This window comes from Chaetura pelagica, unplaced genomic scaffold (assembly GCF_000747805.2).
Source record: "Chaetura pelagica isolate M959 unplaced genomic scaffold, ChaPel_1.0 scaffold343, whole genome shotgun sequence".
Classification (NCBI taxonomy): Eukaryota; Metazoa; Chordata; class Aves; order Apodiformes; family Apodidae; genus Chaetura; species Chaetura pelagica.
Genome location: NW_009952873.1, coordinates 2,867,567 through 2,887,893, shown reverse-complemented (window position 1 = coordinate 2,887,893; position 20,327 = coordinate 2,867,567). Strand labels below are relative to the sequence as shown.

Sequence of the window (20,327 nt, the reverse complement as noted above, 5' to 3'; positions counted from 1 at the left end):
GCTTAGAGAGGGAAAAACTCTTAGCAATTCAACATAGGAATGTTTGTTGCCAGTCCCCTGGCTTCATCACAACAGGACATAGACATAAATCCACAGGCCTGACTAAGCAAGTCTGCATGCTTTCAACTTTGGGTTCTCAGATCCACAACCAGAAGCCCTAGAGCAGCCACAGTTCCAGCTGAACTGTATACTTGGTGCCTTTGAAAAGATCTTCTTTTGAATCAGCAGCTTAAATATGGATTTAATAGCTAAACTTCTGGCATCTGAACCTGGACAGTCCTCAAACCCTTCACTGACTGGAATATGTTCCAGGGAGTCCATCCAGGGAGGTAAGCTGTGGGTATGCTGAGACTTCAGTCTATCTGTGCCAGCATCACAGCAGTTTCTAGCTTGTTGGAAATCCAGGGTAGACCTTCTTCCTTACTGTACTCTCAAGGGACATAAATGGTGCTGCTTGTATAGTCAATGGGGCTTTCTCATTCTTTCACACAGCCTGGAAGTCCACCCAGTGAACCTGTGGGGAATAGATCTCAGGTCTAAGATCCTGATGCCCCATCCATTGGATGACCTTGGCATGCAGGTATGCTTTTTGCTTTCAACTGATTTTGCCTCCTGACACTATGATCTCCCTGACTGTGTTAAGAGTGATGCCCCTCAGAAAGGGTAGAATGACTGTTCTAAGAAGCAAATGTCTGCTGGACACTTCATGCCAGCTCTCTAAGAAGAACCCAGATTTCAAATATTACCAGCAGATAAACCATGGACGTAACTCATTTGTGCCTTCCACCTACAGAGCTAAGTAATGTGACCTGTGATACATACGTGTTTCTCCCAAAGGATTCTTATGGTAATTTAAGGGGTCTACAAACTCCTTTCCTGAATAGCCGAGAGGGAAATGGGGTCTAGTGCCTCTACTGTACCACCCCTGTCCACCTTGTGCCCGTTTGTCACCTGCAAGGAGAGCGCGTTGCGCTGGGAGGGCTTGCCCACCAGTCCCTGCTCTTTACGCTTCTTGAACTTCCGGAAATACTCCTGAATCAGGAAAGTGGCGTAGAACTTCCCAACAGTCACCTCGTCATCTGCAAGGGAGTATCAAAAAAAGTTAATGCATTAAACAACCAACTGATTTTGACAGTGAATTTGGTAACGTGAGCCTTGCAATTCGCAGCAGAAACACTAGGCACTGCAGGACATCTCTGCTTTTTATGGCATCAGGATGCAGGGCTGAAGGATGGGATTGCTGTGCGGTCAGGAGGAGAGGTGCATGTGGCATTTCAATAGGCTGGCTCTGCTGGCAGTGAACCTCTGTAGCTTTGCACCTCTGGATGTACGTTGCCTATGGTGAAGTGCCTCTAACCTTTGCAGTCTCTGGTATTAGTTTACCACATAGGATCTTGCTATAACAGCAGCCTCCCAGTCTGGGTCAATGCAAGCTGCTCTGTCTTGTGATAGCCTGGGGTAATACATACTCAGAGTCTGGGCACACAGCAGCATCTGACTGACTAGTGATCTCAGACCTGATCTGGCCCTTTTCTGCATTTAAACTGCCTGCTTGTGCCTAACAGGGGTGTGAGTGCACCAAAATGATCACCTCTCTCCAGAAATGTGGTCATTGCTGTATTGTCTCTCAATGCAGACTGCCAGTCAGCCAAAGTGTGCACTAAGTTTTTATCCAGGTATCTCTCCTCCCTCCTCCAAACCCACTGAAAATTTTATAATACATGCTCTACTGACTTCAGAGCAGGTTCAGGGCCTGGCTGCAACTGTTGATTAATTGCCAAGTGCTGTTTTGTGCTGTAGCCCCTGGAGCCACCAGAAAGGTCAGTGTAGGCTGCACTGGATGCCCATGCACCCAGGGTCTCAAGAAGCCTAGCAAAGGAGTTGCCCAGATGCCTGGTAATTACAGCCTACCAGGGAAACTGCATAGAAACCCTCAGCAATCTGCTACACCAGTTCAGACTGGCTGAGGAATGTACCCAGGTACATGAGTCTTTGGCAGGTATTGTACAAAGCAGTTATGTGAGCAAATGAAAGAGTTCTATGCCATAGTAAAAATAGTTTTCTCAATATGAAGGGTTTATGAGATGGGGCTACATCCTTAACTTGAGTGTAACTTGAGGCCACATCCCTTATACAAAGTCCACATCGACCTCCCTGGAGATACTTAGCTCTGCCTACCTCCTTGCCCTTGGCAGGCACCAGGGATTGTCCACGGGAGCAAATGCCTGTGATCAAACTGAGGCAAGATCAGGAAAAAAGGCTTCTAACTCATATTTCTTTCTATTTTCTAACTCATTTTCTTCCTTCCTGGATTTCTCAGGAGTATGAACACGATATTCGTGTTAGTACAGGTAGAAACAGATCTCAGCCTAATGGAATACAGGTTACAGCTTGCAGAAGAAAGCTTGTCCCCCACATTCCACTTGATGATCATGAGATACAGGAGGACATGTCAGGTGGGGAAAAAAGAGAGATTCAGAGACTGGGACAAAATCCCGCACTCACCACCTGCGGGGGGCACCACCTGGTCCAGCAGCTTCATACTGGTGCGCTTCCAGATTTTCTTAATTATTGCTCTCAGCTCTTCGTTGGCTTGCTCCAGGTTGCCTGCAGGGTGAAAATCATCAGAGACAAGAATTAAGCAGACCCTGCAGAGGAGCAATTTAATGTCTGGCATGGCAGTCTTCAGAGGAATGTATCAGAGCTTTTTCAGTAGTGGAAAGTTTTAGACAAAAACATGCTCTGACTACTGCTAAAGCCTTCCAACAGCAAGAGGTCTTATTCCTAAGTATGCATAGTCATCTCAAGGTAGGAAGGTTACTGTGTTAATGACTGGAAGTTTACAACAGCCAGAACACCAGAACAATGGTGCTGCTTCATCCCAAAAAGCAAACCTCATCTAACACTTCAAATTTTAACTGAGATCCAGTGAAGGTTTAGTATGATGACAGCAGAGGTCAGTTAATGGAATAGTACTGCCTGGGGAACACAACTAATTGGTAGTAAAGATGTATCTAGAAATCTGAAGACCTGGGCCTGCCTGCAGTGTTTCCCAAGAATCAGCTGTTGCAATCCCTGCCTCCCGGCAGATACAAGATTCCTCACATGGCGCCAAGAGTCTGCCTTGGAGAGTCTGCACAAATGCTCTGAGGGGCACTGCAGGCACGTGCAAGGCTGTCACTACTGGACTCAGGGGACTGTCCCAGGATATTTGTCTTTATTCTCTTAAGAACAGCTTAGGCTATAACAAACCTTTTATGTTAATTGTATGGACTTAGACTTCACGTGTTCCTCCAAGGACCTCTGAGCTAAATGAGATATTAATCAAGCCTTACTACCCCTTTGAGAGTGAGTGAAGCAGATTTGGTTTATAACCTTCCTTCTAAATACCCATTTCCTCCCAAGCGACTCACCTTCGCTTTTATTTCTTGATTTATATATATTGAAACCCTTATAATTGAAGCTCTCTTCTCTCTCTAGGTGTGCAAAACCACTATCTTGTTCTCCTAAGCGTGCTGTATCTGTGGCTTTTCTTATTGCTCCCCAGCATTAGGGCTCCTCAGTGCATGGCAGAAGCTCTCTTAATCAGATGTGGTGAAGACAGGGACACTAATTAACTTGCTGAGGATGAAGCAGGTGGACAGCATCAAAGGCAGAAATCTAACTCAGGAGGGCTAATTCCAAATTCCTGCCCTAACTACTTACAAGATCCTGCTAAGGCAAGAAAGAAAGAAGTTTGAGGCTTTGAAGGTGGCTTCCCAGGAGTTCACTAGCAATGACTCTGAGAGTTTGAGGAAAAGGATGGACAAGAAAACTGCGTCCTTTCTGGGTCTCTGTTTTGTAAGACACAAGATGTCCTCAGGGGTTGAGCTTGACTTTTCCCTCAGGAAAGCCTCCTTGGTTACAGTCAAATTCTGTTTAGCACAACATCCAAGGCCTTAATATGATTTTTAAATTTTACCACTTCTTTTGGCTCAGCTGTCAGTATAATCCTGGCGCAGTAAGCTAAGGTTCTGCTGGTCTCTGCTTTCCCATGCCTGCAATGTAGTGCAGCTGCTCCTGATGCAGAGCTATTTAGCTGTGAATCACAGACCCACATGTTCTTTTAGAGCACCTCATGAATACACGAAGCCAGGTTTTGACTGAGGACCGGTATCTTTCGTTACAGCAGGCGACAGATTACAACAAAGGGGACAAGCTGAGCCCAAAATCTTGTCTGCTTTCCCCAATTACACCCACTGGTCTATCCAAAGCTATTAACAGACTTTTTGCTTCTTACCTGTCTTTAGGCCTACACCACTACTGTCACTACGATGTGATGTTAACTCATGCTAACGGAAGCATGGGAGGAGTTTTAGTGAGGTGAGACCAATGAATACAAGATCTTTTGTCTCCTTTGGACTGGAACATCAATGGCAACAACAGTCACAAAGCAGACCAGCTGTGCATCCAGTTTGCACAAGGTGAGGCTTCTTTGCCCTTCTTCCTTTCCCCGATTGCTGTTTGAGCAGACATTGATCTAAAACACTTTTAACTTTGAGACCACCGATCAATAATCTGAGATGATACCACGGGAGGCAACTGCTTTCTAGGTAACTGTTAACACTGTTCTCTCCCTAGAAGATTTTATTCCTCCAAACATCTTTACATTGCTTTTTGTACCGTGCGCTGCATATCAGTAAATGGGATCATTTTACACAAAATGTCCTTGTTGCTGTGTGACAGCTTATCACAATTTGGTGGGAACACCACTCAGCTACCTTCATATCCTTGCAGTGAGCAAGCTTCTTACCTTCTGTCTTGATCCTCAGTGCTGTTCTGACCAAGGCAAAAAGTGTGGCATTGAACATAACAGTCCCATCACTGTTCAGTGGCATGTTCATGGAGACAAGGCGCTGTGGAGTAAAAAGGAAGAGAAAAATCATGCTGCTAACACATAGACTGAAGCATGCTCTTCCTTATGCCCTCATGATGCCCTCCAGACCTGACACCCCTCCTAGGTGGGCATCCATGGCCTGTGGATTTAGTTACACAATTATAAAAGTACTTGTCATATCAACCTGTGGTCCTAGCCATGGCATGTTTGCCCTGAGGTCTCTCTCCCATTGCTAGATACTCTTGTTTTCTTCAATGTGGCTAACACTTTCTAACCTTTGTTTTCCCCAGTGCCCAGTGGGCATTTGTCTACAGTGTATTACATGGACAGAGCTTTGTTCCAGTCCCTAAACCATTTGGCTTTAAATGACACCTATTTTTCTTATCAAGAGCAAGCTTATTTCTTTATATCTCATGAGGCACTTGCAAACTCACCCGCATTAAAGCTGTGCCTGGTGCAACAGAGCCAGAATCTTTCATTTAGGTGACAGGCCTGAGGAAAGGATACTGGCTGAACCTGAAAGCTGGTCTGCTTTATCTGACTATTCTCCCTCTCCCTTTTAAAACAGGGCTGTGTGTGCCCCACAATAATTCTGTAAAGCCACGTAGAACAGAGTGAGTGCTAACGACTGCTGCACATGCAGGGCGAACTTCAGTGTGACCAGAGATGTGTCTCTGAGACAGATGTAGCAGAGTCACCAGGTCATACATCTGACATTTCTGACTCAGGTGGTAAAGAGACACCAGGGACTTAAACTCTTATGCTTTCAGGGGCTGATTTTGTTCGAGCTCTCTCCCACTTTCACGCAATGGGCCTGGCTCAGTACCAAACTGACATCTTCCATCACTACCAGTGCAGTCATAGACTGGAGGGTTTGAACCAGATTGAGACCACAAGCAGTTGCGAGACAGCAGCCTGAAGAGGATAGGCAGTAGGCCACAGAAGCAACATATATCTGTGTGCAGGCCCCAGACTTCGTGTTTTGCTCTCAGGCTGATAAAAAAACCCACAACCAAACAGCTGCAAGTGTCACATGCAAATTTTGGGACTTGCAAGGAGTTGAACAGAGAACTTCAAATGAACGAAGCATAAAGGTTATAAACATGGCATTATTCACCAGAGAGAGGCCTTTTTCATAGCCTGAGTCTCACGACCAAATAAGTGAGACATTTTCACAGAAAATCTGTTCTTGCTCTTTGTGCCTATTAATACCACACTCGCCTTGCTGTTCAGTATCTGTCAGTTATTTAAGCAAGAATGAGGGAAAACCTTAAGTTTTTTGGTGCACTGCTTAGCCCAAAGGAAATCCCAGAGATATTTTTACTTCCCCTGCTCTTCGACTGTCCTAATCTGCTTGGGGATATGTTTGATAACACAAACGCACGTGTGGCTGACTCCGCGCTGGGTATTTGGGAGCTGCAGTCAGCAGGGCTGCCCTCCCTCCTGCGGGTGACCCTCCGGCTCCGGGACGCGGAGCTGCTGCCCGGAGGAGCCGGGGAGCGGGGCAGGGAGGCGGATTCAGAGCCGTGCTGCTGTGGGCTCTGCCCCGGCTGGGCTCGGCTAGGAAAAGCCCCTGCTGGCTACCCAGCCGCGGTGCCTCCCGGCGCTCCCCGAGCCGCAGCGTGCCTTACTTTGCAAGCCACCCGGTGAGGGCAGAGCTTCCCGAAGCCGAGCGGGGGCTGGATCCGCCGGAGCAGCGTAACCACGTCCAGGTGTTTGATCCGTCCCCTGAAGAGGAAAGCACAGTGAGGGTCGTGGCGGGGCCGCCTGCTGAGACCTTCCCTGCCCCGCATTGCTACGGCCTGTGGGCCGGGTTGCAGCTTCAGGTGTCATCCCTGGCCTCTTGCATTCACTGCATTCCCCAGGACTTGCCCAGCGCTCATGTATCTCCTGCTGGTACAGAAGACCCAGCTGTCGGTCATACACCAGTCAATACTGGCAATAATTGATTTCAGTGTTTTGAATGCTGCAGTTTTTTTAGAGCATGAATTTGGGGTTGTCCCCCCACCACTGACCTGCTCAAAATCTACAGCTGATTATTTACTTGTTGATCTTAGGGCTATAGCAGACACAGTGGTGCAAAAGGTATCTTTTTTTTCCCCAGGAGCTTTACCTCCCATATAAATAGCCCCAAGCCACAGTCTTCTGATACTTGTTTATGCTTTGGGCTGTCACTGAGGCCAGCACAAAACAAAGTGCTGAACTTCCTTCACAGCTGTAGTGGGGTTTCTTTTAAGTTCTGTAAATGGCAACTCAAAAGAATTCTCTCATGGAAGGGAGAGAGGTTCCAGAGTCAGAGGTGGGGCTTCAATCATAGGATGTGGGTGGGGAAGAGTCAAAAAAGAGCTTCCCATTTATAGATGGGAAAGAACAGGATGCCATCTGGACTGAGCAGCTATCTGTTATATGGCTTCAGCCACTGCACTCTTGCCTTCAAATAAGTGCAAATGGCAGCAGCTTTTGTTAACAAACAGTATAGTTATTAGAATTCTGTCCTTATCCTCTATCCATATTAAAAGTCTCCCTGGGCAGTCACCACGAATGGGAAGAAGGGTTTCAATTTACGTATCACTCTGATAATGTGACATGGCCTTACATATAGCAGAGCCTGAGCCCAAATCAATCTTGACACTATGTCTCCTAAGGAGATCTGTTTTTAGTTTACACTGAGATCTCTTTCCACAGTTTTTGCATTATGAAGATAGCCTTGCAATTACAATTGTCAACTGCACTGTAATGCCACAGGGACCTAAGTGTACTTTAAGCCTAAGCATGTCAAACAGAGCATATAGAACTGAATGTCACTTAAGCCTTTTTGTGAGTTTTTCTTGTGTAACTTTTAATCCCTGCAAGTCTGCTGATGTGAATAACCCTGCAGACAACATAACGCAGCCATGTGAAGGTACAGGTTGTGATAGCCCTATATGACATATGACAAAATGGAAATCTAAGCACAGCAGCTCTACTGTGAGTAGAAAGTCAAATAGAACAGTCACAGCTCAATATCTCAAACACATGCAGCAATAAACCAACCCTCTAACCTCCTTTGCTTCATCTCCTGCTGCCCCTCCTTAAACAGCCTGTATCTCCCCCTGACTGAAAGTGAAGCAATGTCCTGCCAGGTAACAGTGCAGCCTAAATGCTGAGGTTTCTGTGTGTGTCTGTGCACTGATGGCTTATGAATTCAACAGCAATACTTTGGGAAGGTATCTTGTTCTTTTTTTGTTGTTGTTGTTGGTTGGTTTTGTTTTGTTTGTTTGTTTGTTTCAGAAAAAAAGAAAAAAGCATTCCTGCAGGAGGAACATGGCACTTACTGCATGGGGTCTAGAGAACAGAAAATAACAGGCCTGTTCTCCCGAGGAGCTCTAATATCCAGGCTGGGTTACTTACTTGGCTTCAGGGTCATACTCTGCCCAGATCCTTTTAAACTCATCCAGGTGGTGTGGTCCTAAAATGGACCAGTCCCTTGTCAGGTAATCAAAGTTATCCATTATAACAGCTACAAAAAGATTGATGATCTGCAAACAAGAACAGTCAGAGATGACTTGACGGATGAGGCAGGTAACAGCAGACTTTATCAGGTTCTCCCATTTAAGATCTGAATTTGGACTCATGAAACTAGGAAGCCATTGGGGATGGGTTTTCTGTTTCTCCATGCCAGCCTTGAGGTTTAATGGGAGGATCCCAGAGGTGAATATTCTTAACTGGTCCTATTTTTCTCTTCCTTACTAAATGGGCGAGGCTCAAGTTTGCTGAATGCTTAAATGTGCTGTGATGGCTTTTAGTTTACCTGTGCCTTTGCCCAGCAGAACAGGGTAATGGTGGGAGAACCTGGGATTTATCCACTATAGACAGTGGGGCTGAGATAGAAGTCCTTTCTTCTGGCCCACGACCAAAACTTTAAAAATGTTGCTGCTGTTCACTGGGAGAGTTTTGTGCACTGATGCCAGCTGCAGAGCATGTGCTGTCGCTCTGAGCAATGCCGCACTGCCAACACAGAGCAGATGCAAGTGGGATATGTGTATTCTCACAGTCATTGCTGCTGGCAGGGGAGGAAAAACCTGCTCAGCAGCCAGAAGGAAGGTAGGAGGGAAGGTGGGAAGTGTGGCTGAGGCGTTGCTAGCCTCAGCACAGCCCACAACACTCTAATTTGGTTTTCTCATTGAGGAGGAGGGGGGAAGAGTGCTCCTTTGCAGTGCACAAAGGATTGGGATTGGAAGGAGAGCATCCTCCAGAGCTGGAGGGAGGCACGAGTGGCAGTGACCAAGGTGTTGTCACTGCTGAGAAAGATCCCATGAAGAGACTTCCCCTCTTTAAGATCATTCTTCTGCTGTGCAATGCTGATGTCTGGGGGGGCAGAGGCTAATCTGATAGCGGACAGGTTTTGGTTGCTAGGGCAGACTCACCAGGAAGGCACAAAGCATGTAGAAGCTGATGAAATAGAAGACGGCGAAGCTGCTGCCACAGGAGTGATCGGCTTCGGTGGAGTTGGCCGGCTCCGACTCTGGGTCGCACTTCTTGTCTGGGAGACATGCCAGCATGATTTCCTGCCAGGCCTCACCAGTGGCACACCTGAGCATGGCAAGGGAAGACAGCATTGAGAGGGGCTGGCACATTAGCAACATGTTGCTTGCGTAAAGGTCAACGGGAATTTTGCTATTGAGGTCAATTAAGAGGAAGTTAGGCTGATGGCTGGGCTTTGACACACACTGGCATACCCTGCTCCTCTTTTTGGCTTTGTTGCCATCATAACTGTGTTCCTGACTGGTTTTGGATAGTCTGGGTATGGGGCTGTCATGTTCCAACCAGCCAGAGTTGAGATACATGTGACATGGGTATGGATTGCATGAAAAAACTCCTTGAAAATGAGGAGGGAGTGTTGAATTCATGTCAACTCTCCATCCCTTCAGCACCTCTCTGCGGCCCCAGCACACATGGCCCCAGCTGGAGCAGGATTATGTGCTAAGCTAAGTGGGGCATGGCCATGCCAAAGCACATGTGGTAGCTCATGTCCCTGTCCCTGCTAAAATCAGCTGGAAGTCATACTGGCTTGATTTGGATGAAAGGAGGAGTTTGTGATGCATATGACCATTAGAAAGCACTGAAAACTGACTACTTTCCTCCTGAGTGGGAGGACTTGCCTCTCTCCCCAGCACTGAGTGTTGGCCAGGGTCAGCTGGCAGGGTAGAAGGCTTAACAGACTGGTCATTTCAGCTGATACAACTCCCAGGCTTCCCCGCTCAAGGACATGTTTCTACTCACCTCATGAGCATGACATGGTAGAAGGAGATAAGCTGTGCCTGAGAGCAGAGCATGCTCTCAGACTGACACAACCCAGAGCTGTCAGACACCCACCTGAAAAGCAGCAGCACAGCCTGGGGAAAGGTCTGGAAGTTGTTGTTGCGGTTGATTTCTGTGGTATCGTTCAGCGCAATTTTACCAAATACCTGGCAGAAAGCAGAGGTCTTTTCAGATTAGCCCTGCAAAATCCCCAAACCACTTGTCACCTGTAGCTCTTGGCCTCACCCTGACTCTGATATTTGACAGAATCTACTTTTCTCTTAAAAACCTGATTCGACAGGTCTTTCATATTTGCTATTGCTTTCCTTGCTTGTGCTTTATCACCAGAAAAGCACTCATTTTGTAACAAGAGGTGTCTTTTCTCAAAAGAAGACATCCCTTCTTACTTCATACACTGTATGTGATATGGGACCTTATTTTAACAGGCACTCATGTGGGGAGGGGGTTCAGCTGAAATAAATCAATAACACAGAAGAAAGAGGCTCCTTCCCTGCTTGCTTATCTCTCTTCATGAGGAGGAGATGAAAGCAGAAGAACAGCAGCTGCAAAGCCTTCTGCTTCCAGCTCTGTGGGGTGCCTCGGACCTTCCCAAAACAAGGTAAAGTATGTTGCCTTGGATCTGGAGACTGTCAAAATGTTTGCCTTTCTAGCAGCCATGCTTATCACCAGCAGGTGTTTTAGGCCCCCTCCAGAATGCAGCAGTGTGAAGATGACAGCTAGGTCTGCCCAGGCCATGATGGCTTCCGGCTTCCTTCCAATCAACCATCACTTCACTGACTGGTTCATCCAGCCACAGCACAGCTCCTGCAACCATCAGCAAACCTTTTTGGGGGCCTGTCTTTGGTTATTACATCCCCACTGCAGGAGAATTTCAGACTTCTTTGAAAAAGTCTTTGGTACTTTTGGGCACCAGGATTGAGAGCTTAACAAACCTTGCCTGGCAGAAAGGTCTCTGCACAGCACAGTCAGTCAGGACTATTTATTCCCTGTTGATAGCAACGTGACAGAGATCTCAAGGACTGAGAGCTGTAATCTCGTAGCCAAAATGAGCAGCAGGAACAGAGCAGCTCTGAGAGAACATGGAGCTTCTTTTCAAGCAAATGTCACTGATAATTAACACCCCAAGAGAAACAACAATGTGGAGAGAAGCTCAGGGACAAAGATGGGAAGGCCATGCCAGGCAGGAGGGAGGGTCTGTACGTGGCAGGCTTTCTGCAGGGGTTTCCTCATGGGTGTGTGGGCCTTCCCCAGCCCCGACCACCCCCTGCCATGGGTAGCAGTGACAGCTCCAGCTGCATGGGGGAAGAGTAGGAGGACAGCTTAAATGCTCAGGGGTAGTTTGAGCTGAGGCAGCCCGTATTTTTCATTACAGGCAAGCATAGGCCAGGGAACTTCCCATACTAGAAGTCTGATTTTCCTTTCAGTCCTGCAGTTTCCCTCACACATGAGGCACTGGTGGCAGCTACTACACGTGCTTTGTGTTAGGCACCTATGAGGAGCTGTAGTTAGAGGTTTGCCTCTCATGGCCTCTCCAGTATGTGCTTCTTGGGCCATGATATGAGTAGCTTCATCCATCAGCATCAATTTGGATTTTTCCAGTTCAGCACATTAGGTAACGAGGCTTGAATGCTGCTACATTCCAAGTCAGGGCAGTAACTGAGATAAAGTGGTAGGTCTCCTTTGTGGGGGAAATTCTTGTTTTCATCAGATCTGGTATATCTAGACTTTCAAGGTAGGTGCTTAATGGAGTGAGGAAGGATTTTCCTTCCTACATGTCCCTATGTGTGAGGGAACTCTATGTGTCAGCAGGTTCAAGAAAGCAGCACAGAAAATGTCTGAGATGCCGTTTGGACAAAAAGTGGTGATAACAGATTTGTGGGCTCTAAGCAAAAAAGGAAGATGAAAAAAGTTGGTTTTCTTACTGGAAGACAGGAGGGTGGGAAGTGACCTAGTAATCTAGATCAATGTGAAAGACAGATGTATGATCTTCAGGCTGTGGATATGATTTAAACAGAGGCTTGAACGTAAGCCAAGGCTTAAATAGCCAACTTAGAACTGGTTGACAGAAAAGGGAATAGATTTACAGAGTAAAATATCTAGCCCTGGCAGTGCCCCAGTCACTGTAGACCCCATCTGTGTGAGTGCTTGGAAGCCATTTTAATGCTTTGTGTAGCTACATAACTCTAGTGTAATACTCTGAAGTGATTTTCTGTGTATCACAGGTAATCCTGTAAGATCTTGGCCATTTGAGCTAGTTAGGTATTAAAGGCAAAATTGGCAAGTTTACAGTATGAGCCTAGTGGACTAAATTACAGCTGTAATTACTGGGGGCAATTGAGATAACCTGTGATAATTCAAGAAAAAATTAGTTTTCTTTTTCAAGCTGGGGCAGGGTAGATGGTGTCTGTGAAAAGATGTGATTATAATAACAGGAAACAAATTAAAACAAGGTCACAGAGGTCAGATGAATTTTCTGTCAGCATTGTGAAACCAAGAAGCCTGTCATGTTTGAAGACCTCTGGAAGCAATTATACCATGCCATTCTATAATTTGGTCTTTGGTTCCAGGTGGCTGACTTGTCTAAGATCTTTGATTAACATCAAAGTGGAAAGTGAAACTTAGTTTGAAAAGCAGCACAGCAAACGAGGCTGGGGCTGTCACAGACTGTGCCCATGTTACATGCTTTCTTCAGTGGTCTGTATGCAACATTAGTTCCATGATGAATGCTCAGGCTAGTTCCAAGTTCATTTTGCATCTGAACAGGATGTTGTATTGATGCAGCTTCCTGAAAAACTGGCACAAGCATAAAGCGTCGGTACATTGGATCTCATCCCGTATCTGCCTTCATGGGTGTAAATCAAAACCTGCACTTTACGAAGCAGTGGAAGTTATGCCAGTGTGAAAGCAATGCAAGAAACTGGTTTTGTTCAGTGCAGCCTGGCCACAAGCTCACTGAAACATCTATTTTCAACCAATGAACGAGGCAGTAAATCAGTAAATCTTCTTTTCCACTGCTGCTGGGTCTTCCTTTGAAAGCGCAGAGGGCAGGAATGGACCTTTTACTGTTTGCATGTTCATGTTGCATTCTGCCCTAAATGTGTCGTGGTTTGGAGGGCTTTTTTTCCTTTTTTTTTTTTTTTTTTCTCTTCTCAATTTTCAAGGTTAGTTGCCATCTTACCTTACTGGGGAAAACATTCTTGTGAACCCCTACAACCACATTGATCTAGTTACTTTATAAGTCAGTTCCCAAAACTCTAACAGGAGAAGACAGACACAGTTGAGCTCTTTAGCATCACTTACCTGCATCCCGATCACGGCATAGATGAAGAACAACATCACTATTAAAAGAGCCACGTAGGGGAGAGCCTAGAAATGAAAACAAAACAAAAAGAAGAAAAAAAAAGAGAGCGAGAACACTTTGTCTCCACCGAGTTCTGCACGCTGGAGCCTGGTTCATGCTCCTGGTTTTGGGAAGCTGTGCAGAGGCGGGCCCCAACCTTGGCGTCTGTAATTTGCCAGGTAGCCACTAGGTGCCTCTACAGGCCCACATTTGCTTGCTCAGCTGGCCACCAGGCTGCTGCCGCCCAGCCCAGGCAGCCTTTCCCTCTGCTCCCACTCCTGATGCTGTAGCTCTGCTGCCTGCAAGTCAGTCCTGCCCTTGACATAGTGAAGAAAGCGGGGGCAAAAAAAAAGCGTCTACAGATGCTTACGAAGAGGAGGAAACCCTCAAAACCAGTATTACTCTGGCACTAATGGCAATGTGATTTTTTTTTCTGGTTCCAGTCTGGTGCAATAAAACCGGCAACAGCTGCCAAGATCCAAATCCAATTCTGCTACAATGGCTGGCACCATCCTAAGTACCTCAAGCATCAACCATCAGCTTTGTTCTCCGTTCAGTGTTATGTATGTGTGATGGTGTCTGCAACGCCCTAAGTGTCCGTGCTCGGCTGCCGAGGAGTAAATGCAGAGCCCTGATACGTGGAGCTGCCAGGTAAGGAAGAGGTCGCTGCAATCAGCAAAGTGTCGAGTGCTATCGGTTTCATCTGCCACCCCCAGGAATCAAGGGCACGGCTTGGGGCCTCCCGGGCTCAGGCTTCTGGGGAGGAATTTTCTACTCCGTGGCTTTTGAAATATATAGTGCTCAGACCAGAGATTTCCAGACCTTGCTTCAGCAGCAATGGGTGGACACATTAATCCTGAAAACAGAGTACAGTCCCTGATCTTGGTTTTGAACACCCCGTTTCACGGAGAATAAAAAGCCTACAACAGTATTTTAAAAAAACATATAGGATTATTTCCACATTTTAAATTTACCCCTAAGATCAGCAGGGCTAAATCCTACAGGAGGAACTAAGGAAAAATTTTCACTGACTGCTATGGAGATTTGACTAAGATTGCAGAAATAATCTCAAAGAGGTCTGGATCTTAAAATGGCAGAAATCCAAGCCTTTAAACAATCTCTGTAATCATCATTTTGAGACTCAGGGACAGATTCCTCTGTGTTTTATGGGATCAGACAAATCTGTATGTACCCACAATGCCGGTGGAGATCCACCATCTCAGAACTGGGCTGCAAATATTTTGTGCTGATCTAGTTGGGACTTGATACACCCAAGACCTAGGAAGAGCTCCTGTGAGAGTGTCCACACAGACCTGAGGTGCATAACCTTATCAGTTCTTCTGTCTTTCAAATGAGGATGGGAAAAGTGTCTTCTCTCCTGGCTGTCTGGCCCTTCACTATCTTTCCAAGTTCTTCTGCTCAGCCCACTCCTCTCCATTGATGTACCTTCCTACTCATCTCTGTCCCTTATTCCCAAATGGCTCTTTTAGCTTCCCACCTCCCCTAGTCCACTCTTCTGCCTCTGTCCTCTTCTGTCTCTGTCCTTCCATGCTGTTACTACTTTGTCCTTGTGATTCCCACGGCCTTGCCTTGCTCTCAGCACCCCTCTCACTTCCTACTCCTCCCACTTGCCAGCCTGGGCTCTGTTGCTATCTCTGCAGGCGGAAACCCCACCGAGCATTTTCCCACCGCACACTCCTCTGACGGATGGCCCAGCTTGTATGCAAGGAATACCTGCCATGCGCTCAGCACATGGTCCTTACGATGGGCTTTGAACTCCAGCATGAGTTTGTTGCTCATGAGGCTGCCCTTTGTGAGCAGAGACACTTCCTGGAAGCATGTGGCGACACGGAGAAGAGCCTGTGCTGGACAAAGTCTGCAGGGATCCCAGATTTTGACAGTGGGAGTGGCTGAGTTAAGAGCTCTCCACAGTGACTATTCTTAGCTACTGAAGGAGCCTCCCAGTAGCTGTGAGAGGAGGAGCTTTGAGCAGAGAATACCATATTATAAATGGCTAAAGGCTTTCAAGGGTAAATGCACTTAGTTGTAGAGCTTTTGTATTAATGTTTTTTTTTCCTCTTCTGTGGAAGATACCTCCCTTGATACTTTCTCCCATCACCCTACAACCCTGCCTAAAAGTGACTCTCCAGTCAAAGAGTTCTGAAGGTCACTGGCGGGAAGTACCAGGCACTCCCTTTCCCATCCATCTCATTCTCTCCAGCCAAAAGCTGTGGCAAGCTGAGCTCAGGATAAGAGTGAGCTATTGCTAAAGAGATTGGAGGGGCACAGAGGCAAGGGGAGGAGAAGCAGGAACTGGAAAGTGTGACTCTGTCCCTTGCATCAGGGCTTGCTGAGCTGTGCCAAGGGAATCTCATTCCTATGCACAAAGACAAAATGGTTCCCATTGGAGCTGCTCAAATAACAACCTGGAAGTTAGCAACCATGTAAGCAATGGAAAAAGTCTCTTGGAATATGTATGTCTCAGAAACTGTTGTTCAATATTAGATCCTCTGGCAGTCAAGGAGTGTGCAAAATGAGAGTTCTTTGCATGAGCCTGGTGGTCTGGCTACCAAGACCACCTGAGAGTGGCACTCGAAAAGGTTCAGATTGATCCCTGGTGTACACAGGTGTTATTTCTGCTGACACAGAAGTTGTGTTGATCCACAGCACTGTAGGCTTTGGTCCCAGTTTGTGTTATAGCTGGTGGAGTTTAAGTATTAGAGTGTGGATCTTATCCTTTCCCATGTGAGTCAATACAAATGCTATTGACCATTTAAAGCCTCAGTCTGAAGGACCTGGTTCCTATTTCAAGACTTGCGTATCGCACAAGCTACTCTTTCATGCTTTTGTCCAGCGGTGTGTCCTGCATCTTTACTCATGTTTACAGCACCATTGCTGCCCCTGTGCTGTCTTCTCTAACATTTTCTCTGGACCTGCCCCAGCTGACATCCAGGTTGTGCTGGCCCAGTAAATCCAGGTCAGGTGCTTGTAAAATGCAGGAATATGCTATGCTTCACCTTTAACTACCATTTTTTCTATACGTGGCTAGTTTGGAGGCTGCTTTGGGAGCAATTTTTCTAGCAAATAACTACCTCATGTTGTTTGTTCTCCCCTAGAGGTGATGATTCTTACCTACTTTGGTCTCCTTTGTGTCCCCATATCCACTCTGGTACATTATCTACCACTGAAATGCAACCTGCCTCCAGGGCAAAAGCAGCAGCAATTTAATATCCTGGCATTTTTACCAGGGCCAAAGGTGTGGGGCCAAGAAGGTAAAATTATTTCTGGATGAAAGCATGGGGGGCAGACACCTCTAATACTCACAGGAAATCCTCAGAACAAGGCCTAAGAGAAACTTAATTGAGACCCAGGCCTTCCCCAGAACTGTATATTTCAATTAAAGCAATAGATATAAAATACAGCTAAAAAAGAAAAAAAGAAAAAGAGGAGATTGAAGGGTTACAGAGAGGCAGTAATTGAGTTGAACTGAACTATCAAGGCTACCCAGGAGGGTCTCGATCAATTACTCATGCTTTAATGATGAAACTCATCCCCAAGCAGTCATCCCCTGCAAACCCCATTGACTTGACTCCCGTTTGTGCCACATGTCACTGGTGCGCACAGCTCTGACCAGCTGCCTTTGGGCTCAGGCACTTGGGTGAAACCCGTCCCCAGGAGGCCACCGAGGGGAAACAAAAGGTGTTACGTCTTACTCAGAGAGAGATAAGTGAAGGAGTACCTGGAAGGACTTGATGAAGGTCCAAAGCAGCGTCCGGATGCCCTCCCCTCGGCTCAGGAGCTTCACGAGACGCATCACGCGGAAGAGTCGGAAGAAGGTGATTGAGATGCGAGAATTTTCCTCTGCGTTCTGGAAGCCATTGGCACAGAGGCAGGAGTTACAACAGCACGGGAGGAACAGGGGCCCTGGGCCACAGAGGATGCTACGCTGAGAGCTCACTGCACTGTTCCTTGTCCTGGCACTGCTCCCTGGGCTTGCACTGCCCTGGCAGCCGAGGGACAGGCTGAGGCAGCTCCAGCCTGTCCTCTCTCCCACAGGGGTGAGCCTACTCTGCAGGGGCCATCAGTGTCTCTCTTCAGGTTGTCTGGACTTTTGGGGGTTAGGGATATGTTATGCTATAAACACCTTGGTTACATCTCCTCCTTACACTGAAAAGATACAGTTCTCCTTGGACATGATACTGAAGGAGAAAGACCTTTTCCCTGTTGACCTATCTCAGATGTTCTACTCAGGTGAGCACCTCAGCCAGCAGATCTCCTGAATCTGGTGCCAGGCATCAGCCACATGCTGCTTCCCCTGCTGCGAGGCAGTAGCAGGTCCCGGGCCGGCCGCGGGGTGTGACAGCCCACGGGTGACACTGCTGCTGGCGTCCCCGGCGCTGCTGGCAGCCCCGCGCTGCTCCCGGGGCCCCGCGGCGCTGCCTTCGGGCCTTTCACATTTCTCATGACCCCTTTGTATTTCCCACAGTCTGTGCGCTGACTTCTGGTTTTTTAAAAACATTTTGTTTTGGCTTCGCTGCTACTGTTCGAGCGTGGAGGATTTTAAAATAGTCTTTCTCCTGGCCTGTTTCGTTTTTGTTTTGTTTTGTTTTGTTTTTTTCCCTCTCACAGCATCTGCTTTGTCCCCTAAGCATTTTCCCCTGGGCCTGTAACCAGCCCTGACGTTCCTCAGCATCCATATGTGTGAGGGCCACATCTGTCTGGGCGCTGCCACAGCTCCAGGCTCACCTGGGCCGTGGCAGATCACCTGCTGCCTGGCCCAAGGGGAGGCGAGGAGCAGGAAATGCCCCGATCCCTGGCTCATCAGCCCTCTGAAATACTGCGTGAAGCCTGCGGAGCTGGCGACTTCCCCTAGCAGCACTGTGGGAATGTGACCTCCTGTCATGGGGGGAGATAACACTGTCACCCTGACACTTGACCTGCTGCGGGGCAAAGAAGTGCACAGAAAACCCCTCTCTGTCCCCACCCAGGCTGCAAAGACTGCATTTTGAGTCTAAACACCACAGAAAGAGCAACATTTAGGAGGAAGAAACAGTGCAGATCACCCTCATTGTTAACTACTCACCACTGTGTAAACCAAGAGAGAACAGACCCTTTGGATTTCCTGTCACTGGGCAATGAAAACAGCAGCTGCTTGCCCGTCTGCTCCTGATGAAACCCGAGGCATGGGAATCACCTCAACACACACTTCTGGGATTAAATGTCTAGATGAGGACATGTACCTGTGCTCTGTGTGTGCCCCTGTTTCCAAGCCAGGGTGAGCAGATGGGCACTCACCTCCGTCGGCCCTGGCTGGGTCCATGCTCCAGCTCCTGCTGTGCAGCCATGGGGGTGCACAGGGGCCACCACTACTTGCTAGTGCCTGCCTGAACCCTGTGCACAGAAAGCACAGGGTTAGGTGCTCAGGATTGCACCCCAGCTGCAGTTTGTCTGTCTGTGGTGAATGACTAGTAGATATTTTGGGTAGCTTCCTCCAGTCTGCAGCAAAGGCTGATGCTCGCGGCCTGTGCAGTAGCCAGGTGAACAGGCTGTGTCAAGGAGAAATATGAGTGCTCCCTACATCTCACATCATTCTCATTTTCTGACTTGGACAACAGGCTGTGGGTTTCAGTGAATCAGAGGGAATTGCTCTGAGGTGAAGGAGGGAATGTGGCTTCCAGGAAATAAAAAAACTGTTACATTCAGTACTCTCAGCACTACAGTCACAGAGGGCTAACTGTAAGGTCATATACCTCTCCCAATCCTACAGAAATCCTATGTCCTCTTTTTCACTTCCTCTAAGAAGCTAAACTCCCATACCACCTAAAATAGAGTTGAGGTCCAAATTTAAAAGTTGTGTGAACAGCAGTACTGCTGTGGCTGTGATCAAAACAACAAAAAAAGAAGCTTTTTTATTCTACCTGCTGCTGCATTTGTCAGCTTGACTGTTTGCATGGCAGCAAGAGGGGGACATGGGTCTGAACAGAGGTTTTAGCATTAATTCACTTTTGTTGCTGAGAGGAGTCAGCTGCTATGGGCAGAAAATAATCCCAGTCCTCCTAGGGTCCTGGAGTTGGGAATGTCTAAGCAGCAGATAAAATAGAACAAATTCCTCCCTGACGTAAATCTGCAACTTACTGGCATCAAACCACTTAGCCAAAAACACTCAGTGATGCCTCAGGAGATTACAGTCATTTTAAGACTAGGTGGCTACAGATTAGCTGGTGTTGAGTTGGGTAGCCTTGCTTGCTTTCTCCTGGCTTTCATCCAGCCTTTTGAAGGCATATCCTTGCCAGAGGAGGAAGGTTCTACAACTGCTGGGGTGGTGTGGGAATTGCCTTGTACAGCAAGGTTGCAGAATTTGTGTGCACCATTGCATTACTTTTAAATTTATTTTTATTTTTTGTGTGCAAAGTATGAACTCAAATGCTGCAGTGAATCACACTGATGAGGAGCTTCAGAGTCTCAATACTTTCTTGTCTGGAGGTTTCAACATGGAATCTCATTGCAAACTCATTCAAGTGTCACACTACTAGTGATGCGGTTTGTTGCTAGCAAGAAATCTTATTAGGTCTAGTTCTCTCTTGGTGATTCATTAGAAGGCAGAACGACAGTTAACTTGACCAAAGGAAAGCTCAGGATGCACAAGAAATACACATGTGCAGAATATTCACAGCTCATGTGAACACCAGACTCACACCAATACACGACATGGCAGCTTCATGCACAAATAACTAGGCTGGGCTTGGAGAGAGAACTCGTGATCACAGGGAAGAGAATAAAGGAGTGTGTTAGAAAGAGGGTCACAGAAGC

At 47.1% G+C, this 20,327-nt stretch overlaps 1 protein-coding gene across 1 annotated transcript in view; it reads right to left on the bottom strand.

The window, feature by feature from the left end:
• Positions 1 to 20,327, bottom strand: part of CACNA1C (calcium channel, voltage-dependent, L type, alpha 1C subunit) — a 414,681-nt gene that overhangs the window by 10,776 nt on the left and 383,578 nt on the right. The window contains exons 32-40 of the mRNA XM_009995208.1: positions 17,257 to 17,385; positions 13,478 to 13,543; positions 10,232 to 10,323; positions 9,283 to 9,448; positions 8,267 to 8,394; positions 6,508 to 6,604; positions 4,793 to 4,895; positions 2,506 to 2,607; positions 952 to 1,079 (exon numbers count right to left, since the gene is read on the bottom strand). Coding sequence (XP_009993510.1) covers positions 952 to 1,079; positions 2,506 to 2,607; positions 4,793 to 4,895; positions 6,508 to 6,604; positions 8,267 to 8,394; positions 9,283 to 9,448; positions 10,232 to 10,323; positions 13,478 to 13,543; positions 17,257 to 17,385 — 1,011 coding nt within the window. The remainder of the gene's footprint in view (positions 1 to 951; positions 1,080 to 2,505; positions 2,608 to 4,792; positions 4,896 to 6,507; positions 6,605 to 8,266; positions 8,395 to 9,282; positions 9,449 to 10,231; positions 10,324 to 13,477; positions 13,544 to 17,256; positions 17,386 to 20,327) is intronic.